Below are 16,767 nucleotides of genomic sequence, written 5' to 3'. Positions count from 1 at the left end.
AAATATAGCTTTGTCTTCATACTAAACAACAAAATGTATCTGTCTATCCACTCTCATTGGAAAACTCATTAGGTTGGAGTAGGAGATGTATTTTAAATATTCTCAAAACAGCACAAATAACACTACAGACTCTGCAGGCAACTACTAACACATAAAAGCATCAATTTAAAAAAAAAACTATCAGGGAACAATATAGGTAGGTGTCCCAGTAGGTAGAGCACTGGGTTGGCAGTCAGGAAGACCAAGGTTCAAATATAGCCTCAGATACTTATTTAGCTGTGTGACCTTGAACAAGTAACTTAACCTCTGCCTGCCCCAATTTTGTAATCAGTAAAAATGAGAATAAAATACCTACTTCCTAGGGTTATTGTGAGGATAAAATGAGATATTTGTAAAGTTTGTAATATTTAAAAATCTTAAAGCACTAGATAAATGCTAGCTATTATTATATTATTAATATGATTATTATTTTGGAGCTATGAAGATTTTCAAAGGATTACAATGACGAACAAAAAACAATAAAATCTGATTTGAAGAACCAAACATGATAAACAGAAATCATTCATAAATGGCCTTACTTATCATCAGAATCACATATAATGAATGGCTAGATCATCAGGCTTGAGTCTTCACTTGAATACAAATCAGACATGCTCCTAATTTAGTGCTTCTGACATATAATTTTAACTGCTTTTTTTCTCAGTCACAGAATCAAGAGATCACCATATGTGGGTATGGTTTTGTGGATATGATTTATGAAGCACTGTACATTTTGTGGTATATATCTTAGGAGTTATTAAATATGAGACAATATTTTCATATATAAGTATTTCAAGGGTCCATGGGTTTGACAGCCTAAGTACTCTCTCCAATAATATAGAGGACTACGACCTAGTAGGATCACAAAATCACAGAATTTTAGAATTAGAAAGTCTTCAATGGCTACCTAATCTAACCAATACACAACAGGATTGTTTTGATGATCAGATGAGATAAGATACGTAAAGACTTTGGCATACCTTTCTGTGCTATATAAATGTTCACTAGATATTGTTACTACTAAAAGGAATCCCCAGGGTCTCATACTCAACTGGCCAACCAGTTTCTGTCTGATGACCTCTAAGGAAAGGGACGTATCACCACCTTCAGAGGCAGGCTATCCCACTTTTAGACAGTCCACCTCATCTGTGGCTAAATCAATCTTTTCCTTGTGGGTAAGCTGGTAATAAGCCTCTCTGAATTTATTTGCATCCATTCTTAGAGCGTTGCCTACTTGGTAGGACTGATTTTTCTCTCTGCTGCTCTATAAATTGAGAGCTCCAGGTCATTCCCATGCCACAGTTGGTTGGTTGGCTATTGTCCTTCTTTCTTGAAGAGAACCAAAATGACATCACTATGCTAGAGTCAAGTTTCAGTGTGTCTGACTGTGGCTGATCAGACCAATATGAGCCCGGAATGTTCTACCATAGGTCAGGCATAAATAGTCCATATGAACTCCCATACCATAAAGAGAGAGCAAAAGAGGATTTTAGGATCATGGGCGGAGTAAAGATGGTGGCTGGTAAGCAGGAACTAGTGTGAGCTCCGTACGGAGTCCCTCCAAAAACCTATAAAAAATGGCTCTGAACCAATTCTAGAATGGCAGAACCCACAAAACAGAAGAGGGAAGCAGGGCTCCAACCCAGGACAGCCTGGATGGTCTCTGGGTGAGGTCTATCACACACAGAGCTGGAAGCTGGGAACAGAGTGGAGCAGAGTCCAGCGTGGGTGGTGTGGACCATCCAGACCAGAAGCCGGGCGGAGGGGGCCCTAGCGCCCTGGATCAGTGAGTTGCAGCAGTTACCAGACTCCTTAACCCACAAACACCAAAGACTGCGGAGAAGGTTAGTGGGAAAATCTGCGGGAGTAGAAGGAGTTCACGGTTCGGCTTCCAGCCCCCAGGGCAGGGAGGTGGGGCAGCTACAGCTGTTGTTACTTCTGGCTCCAGGCCCACCTGGTGGGAGGAATTAAGTGGCAGATCAGAGCAGGAGTACACGGCCTGCAGAAGATCTCAGCCCAGTCCGGGTTGGGGGTTGGGGAAGGAGCAGTGCTGGTGTGGCAGAGTTGGCACCTCCCCCCCAAACGTGGAACATAGAACTCGTTAGTCTACAAGCAGTCATACCCCACTGAAAAACTCAAAGGTCAAGTTAGTTGGCTGGGAATATGGCCAGGCAGCGAAAACGCACCGAGATTCAGTCTCAGACTTTGCATTCTTTCTTTGCTGACAAAGAAGACCAAAACATACAGCCTAAAGAAGTCAATAAAGTGCAAGAACCTACAACAACAGCCTCCAAGAAAAACATGAACTGGTCCCAGGCCATGGAAGAGCTCAAAAAGGATTTGGAAAAGCAAGTTAGAGAAGTAGAGGAAAAATTGGGAAGAGAAATGAGAAGGATGCGAGAAAACCATGAAAAACAAGTCAATGACTTGCTAAAGGAGACCCAAAAAAATACTGAAAAATACACTGAAGAAAACAACACCTTAAAAAACAAACTAACTCAGATGGCAAAAGAGCTCCAAAAAGCCAATGAGGAGAAGAATGCCTTGAAAGGCAGAATTAGCCAAATGGAAAAGGAGGTCCAAAAGACCACTGAAGAAAATACTACTTTAAAAATTAGATTGGAGCAAGTGGAAGCCAGTGATTTTATGAGAAATCAAGATATTATAGAACAGAACCAAAGGAATGAAAAAATGGAAGATAATGTGAAATATCTCCTTGGAAAAACCACTGACCTGCAAAATAGATCCAGGAGAGATAATTTAAAAATTATTGGACTACCTGAAAGCCATGATCAAAAAAAGAGCCTAGATACCATCTTTCAAGAAATTATCAAGGAGAACTGCCCTGATATTCTAGAGCCACAGGGAAAAATAGAAATTGAAAGAATCCATAGATTGCCTCCTCAAATAGATCCAAAAAAGAAATCTCCCAGGAATATTGTCGCCAAATTCCAGAGCTCCCAAATCAAGGAGAAAATACTGCAAACAGCCAGAAAGAAACAATTTGAGTATTGTGGAAACCCAATCAGAATACCCCCAGATCTGGCAGCCTCTACATTAAGAGATCGAAGGGCTTGGAATACGATATTCCAGAGGTCAATGGAGGTAGGATTAAAACCAAGAATCACCTACCCAGCAAAACTGAGTATCATGCTCCAAGGCAAAATATGGATTTTCAATAAAATAGAGGACTTTCAAGCTTTCTCAGTGAAAAGAAAAGAACTGAATAGAAAATTTGACTTTCAAACAGAAGAATCAAGAGAAGCATGAAAAGGTAATCAAGAAAAAGAAAAAGAAAAAGAAATTGCAAGGGACTTACTAAAGGTGAACTGTTTTGTTGACATTCCTACATGGAAAGATGATGTGTATGATTCATAAGACCTCAGTATTAGGGTAGCTGAAGGGAATATGCATACATATATGTTTATGTACATATATGGGTGAATGTGTATGTATGTATATATCCATGTGTGTATGTGTATATATGATTATATTGATTTTATATATATACACAGAAAGAGAGAGAGAGAGAGAGAGAGAGAGAGAGAGAAAGAGAGAGAGAGGGAGAGAGGGAGAGAGGGAGAGAGCAAATGACACAGGGTGAGTTGAAGATGAAGGGAAGATATCTAAAAAGAAACAAAATCAAATTAAGGGATGAGAGAGGAACATACTGAGAGAGGGAGATAAGGAGAGATAGAATGGGATGGATTATTTCCCATAAAGGTGGCAAGAGGAAGCAGTTCTGTGGAGGAGGGGAGAGGGCAGGTGAGGGGGGAATGAGTGAACATTGCTCTCATCAGATTCGGCCTAAGGAGGGAATACCATACATACCCAATTGGGAATCTTACCCCACAGGAAAGAAGAGGGAAGAAGATTAAAAAAAAGGGGGGGGATGATGGAGGGGAGGGCAGATGGGGGTGGAGGTAGTCAAAAACAAACACTTTTGAAAGGGGACAGGGTCAAGGGAGAAAATTTAATAAAGGGGGATGGGTTGGGAAGGAACAAAATATAGTTAGTCTTTCACAACATGAGTATTGTGGAAGGGTTATACATAATGATACACATGTGGCCTATGTTGAATTGCTCGACTTCTTAGGGAGGGTGTGTGGGAAGGGAAGAGGGGAGAGAATTTGGAACTCAAAATTTTAAAAACAGATGTTCAAAAACAAACAAAAATGTTTTCACATGCAACAAGACAATAAGATACACAGGCAATGGGGCATAAAAATTTATCTTCCCTACAAGAAAGGAATGGAAAAGGGGATGGGAGGGGAGTGGGGTGACATAGGGGAGCGCTGACTGGGGAACAGGTCAACCAGAATATATGCCATCTTGGAGTGGGGGGGAGGGTAGAAATGGGGAGAAAATTTGTAATCCAAACTCTTGTGAAAATCAATGATGAAAACTAAATATGTTAAATAAATTTAAAAAAATAAAACATTAAAAGCATTATAGAAAAAAAAGAGGATTTTAGTAGCTTGCTGCTGCTAGTGGTGTTGCTGTTGTGGCCGTTACAACCCAGAAGTCAACCTCAATTCCTAATTATCTCTCACTCCCCATATAATCTCTTGCCAAGATCTTTTATTTTCACCTTTCCATTCAGGATACTTTCAATTCAATTCAAAAACCATTTATACATAAGCATCTAAGTTTTACTGGGCCTTGCACTTAGGACTAGAGATATAAAGGTAGAAGTGACTTAGGTCTTGCCCTTGAGAGGTAGGCACAGTCAGTCTAATGGGAAGGAAATTGCACATATAATTATGATTCAGGGGAGAAAGAAAACTTCCCATCATCTCTGGAATATACCTCATTTTCTCCTCTGACACTGCTGCCCACTCTAATGCAGGCCCTCATGTCCTCATGCCAGGATGATTGCAATCTCCTGCTGATGGATCTGCCTGCCTCAAGTCTCTCTCCACTCCAGTCCATCCTCCATTCAGCCACTCAAGTCATCATACTAAAGCATAAATCTAACCATGACACCCTATTTAGTGGCTTCCTATTGCCTCAAAGTCCTTCATAACCTGGCCACCTCCCACCTTTCTAGTTTTCTTTGCACCTTACTCCCAGAATCATATTCTTTGTGACATTGGCCCCCTGGCTGCTCCATAAACAACACTCCATCTCTCAGTGCCTGGTATTTTGTTTTCTCCCCATGCCTGTAATGTTCTTCCTTCTCTATTCCAACTATTTACATCCCTGGTTTTCTTTAAGTATCAAGTAAATTTCCACCTTCTACATGAAACTTTCCCTAATCCCTCTTAATTACAGTGCCTTCCCTCTGTTTATTACTTCCTATTTATCATATATATGTATGAATATGCATATATGTGAATATATATATATATATATATATATATATACATACATATGTATATATTGCTTTGCACATATTTGTTTGCATGTTGTCTCCCTCATGAGATTGAAAGCACCTTGAGGGCCTCTTTTTGGTATCCCCAGAGCTTAGCACAGAACCTGGCACAAAGTAGGTGCTTAATAAATGTTAACTGATTGATTACTGGGGAAAACATTAGATTTGGCATCACAGGAGCTTAGCTCAAATAGAGGCTTTCCCATTTACTAGCTGTGAAACCTTCTTCAAGTCAATTTACTTGTCCTGGCCTCAGTTTCCCCACTTGTAAATTGAAGAGGAGTGAACCAGATTAACTCTAAAGTGCATTCTTTTTTTTTTTTTTTTTACTATTCCAAATATCTTAATAAGAGTTCTCTGGAAGGCATTTAAAGCACCAGTTTGTGCAGATAAACTCACTTAGAGAGACAGAATACAGAACACAAGTAGCCACGGAGCTGAGGAATTTTCTTGATTTGGGGCAGGATCTGAGAGTCCACTGTTTTCTGATCAGCCTTGCACTGCTCTGTAATCTCGTATTTCTCTTTTTCTGTGTCAAAAATCTCTCCTTCTTGGTGTCTAGGTTTACGGAGCCTCTTCTTCTTGAAGTAAGCATCAGTAAGATGGTTTGGAATTTTTACACCTGAAAGGTTAACCCTGGTAGAGGTGGCAACGACAAATTTCTGATGGGTCCTTCTCAGAGGAACACGGTTGATGATCAGAGGTCCAGTCACCAGTAGCAAGCCACTAGCCAGCTGCTTCAGGAAAACTACTCGCTTGCCCCTGTGGCAACCAGTGAGCATGATCAGAACAGTGCCTGGCTTGATGCTAGCTCAAAGGCTCCTCACATGCTGGCTGAAGGGCTTTTTGCCATGACTTAGCAGCTTTCTAGGCACATCCTCAGTAGGGTAATACCGAGGCATTTTGCGAATGTTTACCACACGGGGTCCTCCATTCTTATCACCACCAACTGGCTTTGAGATAGTAGCATATTACCGGCCGGAGCCAGAGCTGAGCCCTGCCCTCCTCGGACCTCCAGGCCCAGGGGCCTGCTGAGACAAACTCAGGGCTCTGAGTTATGGGTGGAGCCAGGAGGAGGGGTCTCGCCTTTGTTGCCTCCCTAGCAATTCCAGGTCTTTGCCCGGACCCGCTTGAGCACATGGAACTTCCGGTTCTTTGCCTGGACTGCCTGCCTGCAAGGAGCTTTGGGTTGGCGTGGGAAGAGAAGGGGAGGAGAGTAGGCAGAGTCGGGGCAGTCCTAGTACTCAGGTGTCTTGATTTTTACCTGTCTTTCACCCACGTAACCAAAGAATGTACCTACCTCACTAAAGATATAAAAATGCTGCTTGCTGAAATAAAATTCGGAGTCATTCACCACCTCTCGGCTCCCACCCCATACATTGTCCACGAGATCAGGCCCTTTGCTAGGCAAAGGCCTGGGTCTTGGGGGGAACCCCGAGTTTGTTGTGAGGCCGGGGACTCACAACAAGTGGAGCCCAGAACGTGAGGCAACTACAACGCCGGGCCACACCCGTGTGAACCCACGAAACCCAAGGTGCCTCCTTCTGGGAGCAGGAAGGAGACGAGCAGGAGGGAAGACTTCACTTCGAGCACAGCCTTGGGCCACATTCAACTACTCAGCGAGAAACGCTTTATCTTCTCATCTCCACGGGGAACCCAGTTTTCAACACTGGTGAGTTAAGTAGATCTACTTAACTCACAGGCCAGTGTGCATCCTTCACAGACTCTAAGGACTTTGATACATTCCGTAGAATACTTCAAAAGCTTGGTAAGAAGCAAGGATGCATGATTTATTTGAGAAAAGTTAGGGGCATCACATCACAGCACCAGCTGCAGCAAACACGATATACACTGAAGTTCCCCAAAACCAAAGTTTTACAGAGAGATGGGGCTGCTGGAACAGAGCAAGAGGAGGAACTTGCAAACTTGGCAGACTTAAAGGACAAGATACGAGAAAAATGCAACTAAGACTATTATCCGAAACAAAGAATGAAATCTCCTTCGGTCCCTCCCCCAACTCCTCATTATAAATTCAATCCGTGCATTTGGGAACATAAAATACATTACAGCAAATTTTGGAAGAAGCTAGTAAGGGAAAAATATCTCCTAAACAACTGGAAGAGACCAATGGGGGATCTGCCCCAGATTATCTTAAAAGCAGGGTCTCCATGACCCCAATAAAGCATGGCACCTGGCCTCTGTTACATCAGTGGGCCAAGTACTTTGTGTATAGGATTAAAAAAAATCCCCTCTCTGTCTCTGCATCTCTATCTCTGTGTCTCTGTGTCTTCGTTTCTGTGTGAGTGTCTAATCGGACACCCTGTAATCTCCCTTATCTTTTTCTCTCCCTCCTCGGGGGAGAGACAGAGAGAAAAATGTAGTTTTGGAAAATTGCTGGAAAATACTGCTCTTTCTTTTTCACTTCATTTCTTCAAATGTGGCCAGTTTGAAGGATCTGAAGAGAGAAAAGAAAGAAATCGGGAACTTTTCCCTTAAATATAAGTGAAAATGTGTTCTAATTTGGTTTAAGACAAAGTCAGAATTTTTTATACCATTTGGCGCTAAGGCAAATTCAGAAAAATGCATGAATCTCTAATAAAGAGACACTCTGAGTCTTCCAGTACGAGGAGAGAGGACAAGGTAACACTGGATTCTCTTCTCTTCCAGAGTCCTACTCACCTTTGACTGACAAGTTCAAAGTTCTCACTTCCAAAAAAGTTTTAAGCTGTTGCTCATTTTAATCTTTAAGTTTTAAGGTGAAAAGTAAGGCAGCTGGAGAAAGGAAAAGCTGGCTGAGTATGTAAATTTATTTACTTGCAATGTTTAAGGTAGTTTGGCAAAGAAAGATTGAAATTGGAGATACAGAGGGTAAAAAGAAAAGAAAAAAGATAAAAGTTTGGGAAGGAGAGAGAGACTGGCATGGAGGAGTTTGATTGTGGGGGTAGAGGCTGTATTTGAGTCCACGTGGCTTGGGGTCCATGTGCTCTGGGCCACCCCCTCCCCCCACTCCACCTTAGGAGCTGAAACTAAAAGAAACTTGTAACCTGTAGTTAATGATGAAAGGTTTTATTGAAACTCTGGGTATTTACTAAAAGAAGGATTTTGATTTATATAATCATTAAGCTCTATGTAAGGTATGACTGTTAAAAATGTTAAATTTTACTGTTGGTCAAGGAAGCTCCCCGCCTGGGAAATTAACATAGGCAGGCTCTTTTCTAAGGGACTTCGCAGCCCAAGGTAATTTACCTGTGGCTGAGAATTTTATCATGGATAATCCTGAGTTCCTCTTTAACTCAGCTTTGTCAGTTCTGCTCAGAAACTAAAATTGTTTTAGCTTGCTCCTTTTGCTTGAAAGGAAGTGGCTCACCTCTTTCAAATTCCTTAGGCTTTTTTGTTAATTCAAACCCTTTTTGTAAAAGTGGAAGAATTAGAGTCAGGGATTGGAATGCATAAGATGAAGCTTGGAGAAAGCTGGGTGCAAATAAAGTTTTTTCTTTTCTTTCATAAATTCATTCATGGCCAGGCAAATATTCCTAATGTGTATTTAAGATATTAATGTATTAATATATGTTATGCATGTATTTATATATTAATGTATTAATATAGAAATACCAGAAGTCATGGGATCAACAATTCCTATTTGTGATATCTAGAAATTCTGTAATAACAAAGAATTCAGTTGTTATAATACTTTGAAAATATAGGAATGTGATTTTCAAGCCTGTATCATCTAAAGTTGTATTTATGTTAATCTGGAGGTTTATGGACTAATTTGTGAATGAATTCCAATGTTTAAAGGTTAAAGAAGGGAAAATGCTTTTGAAAAATTCTCTGTAAAATCTTTTTGTATGATTTTCAGAAGGCCTGCTGAATTTCCACCTGTAAGCTAATTGGTTGCAGTTTTCTGTGAGTTATCGAAGTTCTGGGTGAGATGATATGATGCTTTTTATTGGCAGATCTCTGTAATCAGAAATAAGCAGGTAGTGACAAAAGAGAAGTTGTAGAATGTTTCTGTATTAATGGGAAAAGTTAAATGTGGATTTGAATTCATTCCATCATCCAAAACATAAAGATAAAGTTATATGGCTCAATTCTCTCAGATCAGGCATAATTAGAGAAGAATAGGAAAATTGAAGAGAAACTGATGCAAATGTGTTAGAGCAGTAATTTATGATCTTCAGGGGAAGATTTTCTGAACAAGGGAGGAAATGCATGTGAGCTATTTAGAGCTAGTTTTAAGGATGTTCCTGAAGCAATGTGAGATTATATTCATTCAATCGTGCCATTCGAAGACTTTATGGGACTGTTAACTGACTGTTTTTTCTGAGTCTAACTCCAGGTGTGAGTATCAAGGAAGGCTGACCCAAGATGCCAGCAGCCCTGTGAGAGGGCAAGCATGAGCTGCAGGTATGATTTCTTGGCAGAGTTGAGACGGCAACTGTTCAGCCTGTGCTGAGGTGGGACCCTTTTGTATTAATGCCTTAATTGAAACCTGGCAGTCTAAGCCTGACTCAATGCAGCTTGTAGTTTGACATGGCCTCTGCCTGGACTTCACAGGAAGCTGGGGAAATATGGTCCCCTTACTCTGTGTCCCTACTCTCTTGATGGCAAAATGTTATTATTAGAAGGTTTTGTAAGCACAGTGAAAATCTTAAATATTGATTATGGAACATCTTAGATTACCATAGGACTGGGATCAGTGTTTTTGTATAGGCATAAGTTAGGTTTTCTCCTAGTAATGGTATGGAGACAATTAGGTCAAGGGCTTGTGAGAATATTATTTTGCTCTTTGGTTAATATCGAGCTTGTCTAAAGCTTTGATGCAATTAGTAATGTTAAAAGAAGAATGGCTTGTGTATTATCCTGTAAATGCCATCTAAGAAACATGGCATGACAAAAGTTTATGACATCATATGTACTGTGTTGAAAATTGGTTATTTAATATATCTATGTATGTACTGGAGTCGCATCCCTCTGGTGGGGAAAATTAATGCTGAGTAATGTAAAGTATAAGAGTTTGGGTTCTGATGTGAATTTCTTAAACAGAACAATTGGTCAAGGTTCCAATTTTGAATTTGTAAAATGATCAGGGTTATAAGGATTAGAAATGGTAACTTAAAATTCTGCTAAGATTACCCTTGTAGGAGAATGGACAGAAAGCTGGTTCCTGCAAGAGAAGAAGAAGAAGCTTCTGTGCTGGAGATGACTGGAACAAATGCCAAGGACCAGAAGACTTGATGCTCCCTGCTGGACAGCTATACAGGAAAAGACTTTTGAATCTTAAAGGGACAATTGCATCATTGCTTTTCCTTTTGAGTCTATGTATCTGTATTTACAAAGGGGACTGCCCCCTTTGATTTGTCAATGCGTCAATCAATCCTTCACATGTTTATTTACAAGGGGATAGTTAAATGAAAAATTTGGATGTACCTATAGTGGTGAGGTGTCAGCAAAAACAAAAAAGGGGGAGTATGAGTCGTTGAGTGGAATACTGATTGAGTGGAATGTTGAAGTAGCAGAACAATTATTGATTATTGATAGTTTCAAACATTATTGGTATTTTCAAAACATTTACCCATTTCTCAATATATTCTTGACTATTTTCCATACAGTACCTTATGTTTTTTGGTTGGTCATAATAAGTTTTTGTCTACCTTGTGTCCTTAGGATAATGAATGTTATGATTAAGCCATATTTCATAGTCAGAACATTACAGCAGAAAATACCCAGGTGTTACAATTGGACACTGAGGAAGGAGGGGCAGTACATGAGAACTTAGAACCTGAAGTGTTACAGACGATTTTCTGAGTCATATTAAGACCTTGTTAACCCCCGATTGGCTTAGTCATGTTTTAGAGACTGTGGCCGTTGTGGGGCCTTGCCTTTTTTGCTATGTTGTACTCCTTTAGTGATGAGTATGTTTTTTGGGGCCCTGTATACAGTCATTGAGTCGGTACCTGTTGACTCTTCTGGCAAAATGAAAATGGGGGAGTTGTTACAGTCCGAGTTAGAGCTGAGCCCTGCCCTCCTTGGACCTCCAGGCCCAGGGGCCTGCTGAGATAAAGTCAGGCCTCTGAGGTATGGGTGGAGCCAGGAGGAGGGGTCTGGGCTTTGTTGCCTCCCTAGCAATTCCAGGTCTTTGCCTGGACCTGCTTGAGCACATGGAACTTCTGGCTTTCTGTCTGGGCTTACTGGAACACATGGAACTTCCAGTTCTTTGCCTGGACTGCCTGCCTGCAGGGAGCTTCGGGTTAGCTAGGGGAAGAGAAGGGGAGGAGAGTAGGCACAGTTGGGGTGGTCCTAGCAACTAGCTGTCTTGATTTTTACCTGTCTTTCACCCACATAACCAAAGAATGTACCTACGTCACTAAAGATACAAAAATGCTGCTTGCTGAAATAAAATTCGGAGTCATTCACCACCTCTTGGCTCCTACCCCATACATTGTCCACGAGATCAGGCCCTTTGCTAGGCAAAGGCCTGGGTCTTGGGGGGAACCCTGAGTTGGTTGTGAGGCCGGGGAATCACAACAGTAGCAGGCACCTTCTCTTTCTTTTTCCTTTCAATCCGGGATTTTGGTGCAGCATATTTCCGCTTGTACATAGCTCTCCGGGAATACATTGCAGACATGGAGTATCTACCAATCCCTCGGGTCAGGACTGGGTTCCAACTGCAATGCTTTCAAGGCTTTTTCACCACCTTTTCAGCCACATCTTCCTTTTTGTTCTCTTTTTTCTCCTTTTTGACCTTCTTTTCCTTTGGTTCCTTTGGAGGCTTTTTGTCTGCCATCTTGAGCGAGGAGAAAGAGCTAAAGTGCATTCTAATACTAAATCTTTGATTCTATGATTCTATGAACTTCCTTTCCTTCTACTACTCCTAAGGACTTTAAGAAACTGAAATGTATCTGGCTGAGGGTGATCCCAATGGTGGGGAGACTCAAAGCTATGCTGTAAGAGGGTCAGTTAGAGAGATGTCTAGCCTGGAGAAGAGAACATAACTGGGGTTTGGGCAACACAATGAATGTCTTCAAGTGTATAAATGGCTATCATGAGAAAAGTAATTAGACTCATTTGGTTTTATTCACTCCCCAGGGGTCAAAAATACTCTAGAAATAATAAGCTGATGGGGAAAGAATTTAGAGATAAGCAGATTTCACAATATAAAGAAGAATGTTCTAATAATCAGAGCTGCCCTACAAGGGAAGTAGTGAGCATCTGGTCACTCATTTAAGTAGAAGCTAGGAAACCAATTGTTAGTGACATGGTAGTCAGAAGTTATGCTTCAGGTAGACATGACATCCAGTACCCCTTTCGATAAGTCTATCATTTTTTGTTTGGAAAAACAAACTCTTTATAATAGCTTAAATAACAAGGAATGGAGAGAATGTGGAATTCATATTCAAATAGAGCTATGATCAGATCAGTGCTGGTGCTGATGACAATCCACTCATGCCTACCCATCCTGCTTGGTTCACACCTTCCATGTTTGCTCTGGAGGATCCATCCCAGGGACTAGAGGTCTTCATCACCTTCTCTCGACATTGTGAGGTTACCGAAAGACCTGATATTCTTGCCACAGGAAAATCCTATCTTCTTTTTCTTTTTGTATTTCTTCAATGGCAAGGCTTGCAATGCTATTTATTCTTATACCTAGTGGGTTACAGTTTACACACACACACTCAATCATTACACATACATATATGTAGATAGGTATGTAGGTAGGTAAATAGACAGAAAGATAGGTAGATAGATAAATAGATAGATAGATAGATAGATAGATACATAGAAAGATACGTGGATAGATGCAGATATTTGCTTTTCTATTGCCCTCTGGGTGATAAACATTTTCAATTATTCAGAGATAATAGAGTTCTATATCTTAAAACCATAGAACAATGTAGGAGTTTTATATTTTACTTAATCACCACCAGTTTTTACAATGACCTCATGGATGGGCCATAGGATAAGAAAAGCATACTTCTTGTAACTAGAGGAGTTTGCTCCTTGAGCAGTACCCCAAGGAAAAAGAACTATACAAGAGACATCAGGTGGAAGCATTAATAGGATTAAAGTCTCAGTGTTATACTCACTGCTGTTCACTCTCTGTAAAATGAAGGTCCAACTTGAGCTGGAAATCTACTTCACTCAAAGCATTTTCAACCTACAAAGAAAAGAAAAACCAATTTATTCCAAAAGCCAATTTCTGCCCCAACTCAAATATTTGATATTTCCCTTCTTGAGAGAATTGCACCACTGAGCATTCAAGTTATTGAATTTATTAGTCAGGGTAGAAGAGGCCTCTAGACAGTGAAAATTTCACAGCAAGTTCAAGTTTATTACTACATTTGTCTGAGATGCCTGAGATGGGCATTTCCCCTCCTCTACAACCCTGTCTAGTTAGTGAGGGATAGCTACCCATCCTTGGAAATCACAGACACATATATTTACAAAAGGACTATTTCCTTTCTTAGGTTTTCCCAGAGAACTTTGTCTATATTTCTAGTTTATTCTGTATCCTCTCTCATGAATCATATTTATTCTGTGTGCATGCTGAATACCCCTAGTAGAATGCACATTCCATAAAGGTATGGGTTCTATATTTTATCGAGCTCAGTTCAGCAATCATTTATCAAACACATTGTATGTATGTACCACAGGTACAACATGAAACATTAAGGATGAAGTTGGTGTAATGTGGGGGAATGAAAGCAGTCCCTATTCTCAAGGACCTTTGATTCTTCTTTGGTGCTTTGGTGCTTAGGAATAGAAACTGGACCTCTATACTTCACCAGTCTACAGAACTTGCATGTAAGAGAATGCTCTTTACCAATGAAAGATGGCATCTTCTCTGCCAAATAGTCTTAAAAAGATGCCCAGAGTACTGAGATGTTAGGCAATTTACCCAGACTCACAAAGCCATTCTTTGTAAGGGGGAGAACTTGAACCCAGGTCTTCTTTAGGACAACCTATCCACCATGCCATGGTTTCTCTAGGTACTTAATAAATATTTGTTAATCAATATTCTGTTGAAGTATACCATAAAAACAGTTCTATTACAACACAGTTCTCTGGTCTTTTGGTTCAGATGCTGAAGTCTTTTTTACTGTCTTTCAAGAATATACATGGTGGTGGTAACCAGGAGGAGAGGGTAGATAATTGGGGTTGCTGTATTAACTTAATTACACTTTCTAGGTGGATAGTGCACTGAGCTTGGAATAAGGAATACTCATTTTCATGAGTTCAAATCTGGCCTCAGACACTTACTGTCTATATAATCCTGGGAAAATCATTTAACCCCGTTTGCCTCAGTTCCTCATCTGTAAAAATGAGCTGGAGAAGGAAATGGCAAACCACTCAAGGATCTTTGCCAAGAAAACACCAAATGGGGTCATGAAGAGTTGGATACAACTGAAAAAATGACAGAACAACAACAAATTTCTCAAATCTCTCTCTCTATAGTCTCCTCTACAACAGAACGTAAATCCCTCAAGGCCTAGAATTAGCTAGTTTCTGTTGTATACATGTTACTTAGCATAAATACCTCTTTGTGCATAATGGGCACTTAATAAATGTTTCTCAAATTAAATGCTTTAATTTTGGCACTTGACAAATGTTTCACAAATTGAAAGTTTTAATTTTCCATTGAATTATAGTTATAAGTGCATTTTTCCTCCCATTAGATTATAAATACCTCAATGGCAAGACCTATGCCACATCTGCTTTAACATCACTAAGTCCTGAGTGCAGGGGCTAGCATATCTCAGATGTTAATATGATTAAATGACTACTGAATCGAATTGAAAGTATCCTAGATTGAAGATGGTTCAGATATCATCTTGCCTTACAATAAGAGGATGGATAGGACAACATGTTGGATGTTAATTGACAACTGAAGAGTACTGATATAAAGATTACAGGAATTCTGATAATGGAGAAATCAGTAAGAGCTGAGGGAACGGGGGGCGGAGCCAAGATGGCAGCTAGAAAGCAGGGACTAGAGTGAGCTCCATACCGAGTCCCTCCAAAAACCTATAAAAATGGCTCTGAACCAATTCTAGAACTGAAGAACCCACAAAACAGCAGAGGGAAGCAGGGCTCCAGTCCAGGACAGACTGGATGGTCTCTGGCTGAGGTCTATCCCACACGGAGCTGGGAGCTGGGAACGGAGTGGAGCAGAACCCAGCCTGAGCTGCGTGGACCAACTAGACCAGAAGCCGGGCGAAGGAGGCCCTAGTGCCCTGAATCAGTGAGCTGCGGCAGTTACCAGACTCCTCAACCCTCAAACACCAAAGACTGCGGAGAAGGTTAGTGGGAAAAGCTGCGGGAGTGAAAGGAGTTCGCGGTTCGGCTTCCAGCCCCGGGGGGACAGCGGAGGTGGGGCAGCTACACCTGCTGCTGCTTCTGGCCCCAGGCCAACTTGGTGGGAGGAATTAAGTGGTGGATCAGAGCAGGAGTGCACCGCCTGCTGAAGATCTAAGCCCAGTACAGGTTGGGGGTTATTGGGGAAGGAGCAGTGCTGGTGTGACAGAGCTGGCACCTACCCCTCCAAACGTGGAACAAAGAACTCATTAATCTACAAGCAGTCATACCCCACTGAAAAACTCAAGGGTCAAGTTAGTTGGTTGGGAATATGGCCAGGCAGCAAAAGCAAACCCAGATTCAGTCTCAGACTTTGGATTCTTTCTTTGGTGACAAAGAAGACCAAAACATACAACCTAAAGAAGACAACAAAGTCATAGAGCCTACAACAAAAGCCTCCAAGAAAAACATGAACTGGTCCCAGGCCATGGAAGAGCCCAAAAAGGATTTGGAAAAGCAAGTTAGAGAAGTAGAGGAAAACTGGGAAGAGAAATGAGAAGGATACGAGAAAACCATGAAAAACAAGTCAATGACTTGCTAAAGGAGACCCAAAAAAATACTGAAAAATACACTGAAGAAAACAACACCTTAAAAAATAGATTAACTTAAATGGCAAAAGAGCTCCAAAAAGCCAATGAGGAGAAGCATGCCTTGAAAGGCAGAATTAGCCAAATGGAAAAGGAGGTCCAAAAGACCACTGAAGAAAATACTACTTTAAAAACTAGATTGGAGCAAGTGGAAGTTAGTAATTTTATGAGAAATCAAGATACTATTTTTTTCATTTATTTATTTATTTTTAGTTTACCACACACGGTTCTACATAATTTTGAGTTCCAGATTTTCTCCCCTCCTTCCCCCCTCCCTCCCCAAGACGGCCTGGAATCTCATATAACTACCATTGAATTAATTTATACACTAGTCAAGTTGTGGAGAAGAATTATGACCAATGTAATGAATCATGAGAAGGAAGAGACAGAACCAAAAAAACCCCCAAAAAC

At 40.8% G+C, this 16,767-nt stretch overlaps 1 protein-coding gene and 1 pseudogene across 1 annotated transcript in view; both read right to left on the bottom strand.

Annotated features, from left to right (window-relative positions):
• The window catches only part of FAM135B (family with sequence similarity 135 member B), a 231,562-nt gene that overhangs the window by 137,303 nt on the left and 77,492 nt on the right, over positions 1-16,767 (bottom strand). Inside the window, exon 4 of the mRNA XM_036741454.1 lies at positions 13,501-13,571. Within this exon, the coding sequence (XP_036597349.1) occupies positions 13,501-13,571 (71 nt within the window). The remainder of the gene's footprint in view (positions 1-13,500; positions 13,572-16,767) is intronic.
• Positions 5,782-12,200, bottom strand: LOC118854282 (annotated as a pseudogene).

This window comes from Trichosurus vulpecula, chromosome 1 (assembly GCF_011100635.1).
Source record: "Trichosurus vulpecula isolate mTriVul1 chromosome 1, mTriVul1.pri, whole genome shotgun sequence".
In the NCBI taxonomy this organism is placed as follows: Eukaryota; Metazoa; Chordata; class Mammalia; order Diprotodontia; family Phalangeridae; genus Trichosurus; species Trichosurus vulpecula.
This window is presented reverse-complemented; position numbering and strand designations above follow the sequence as displayed.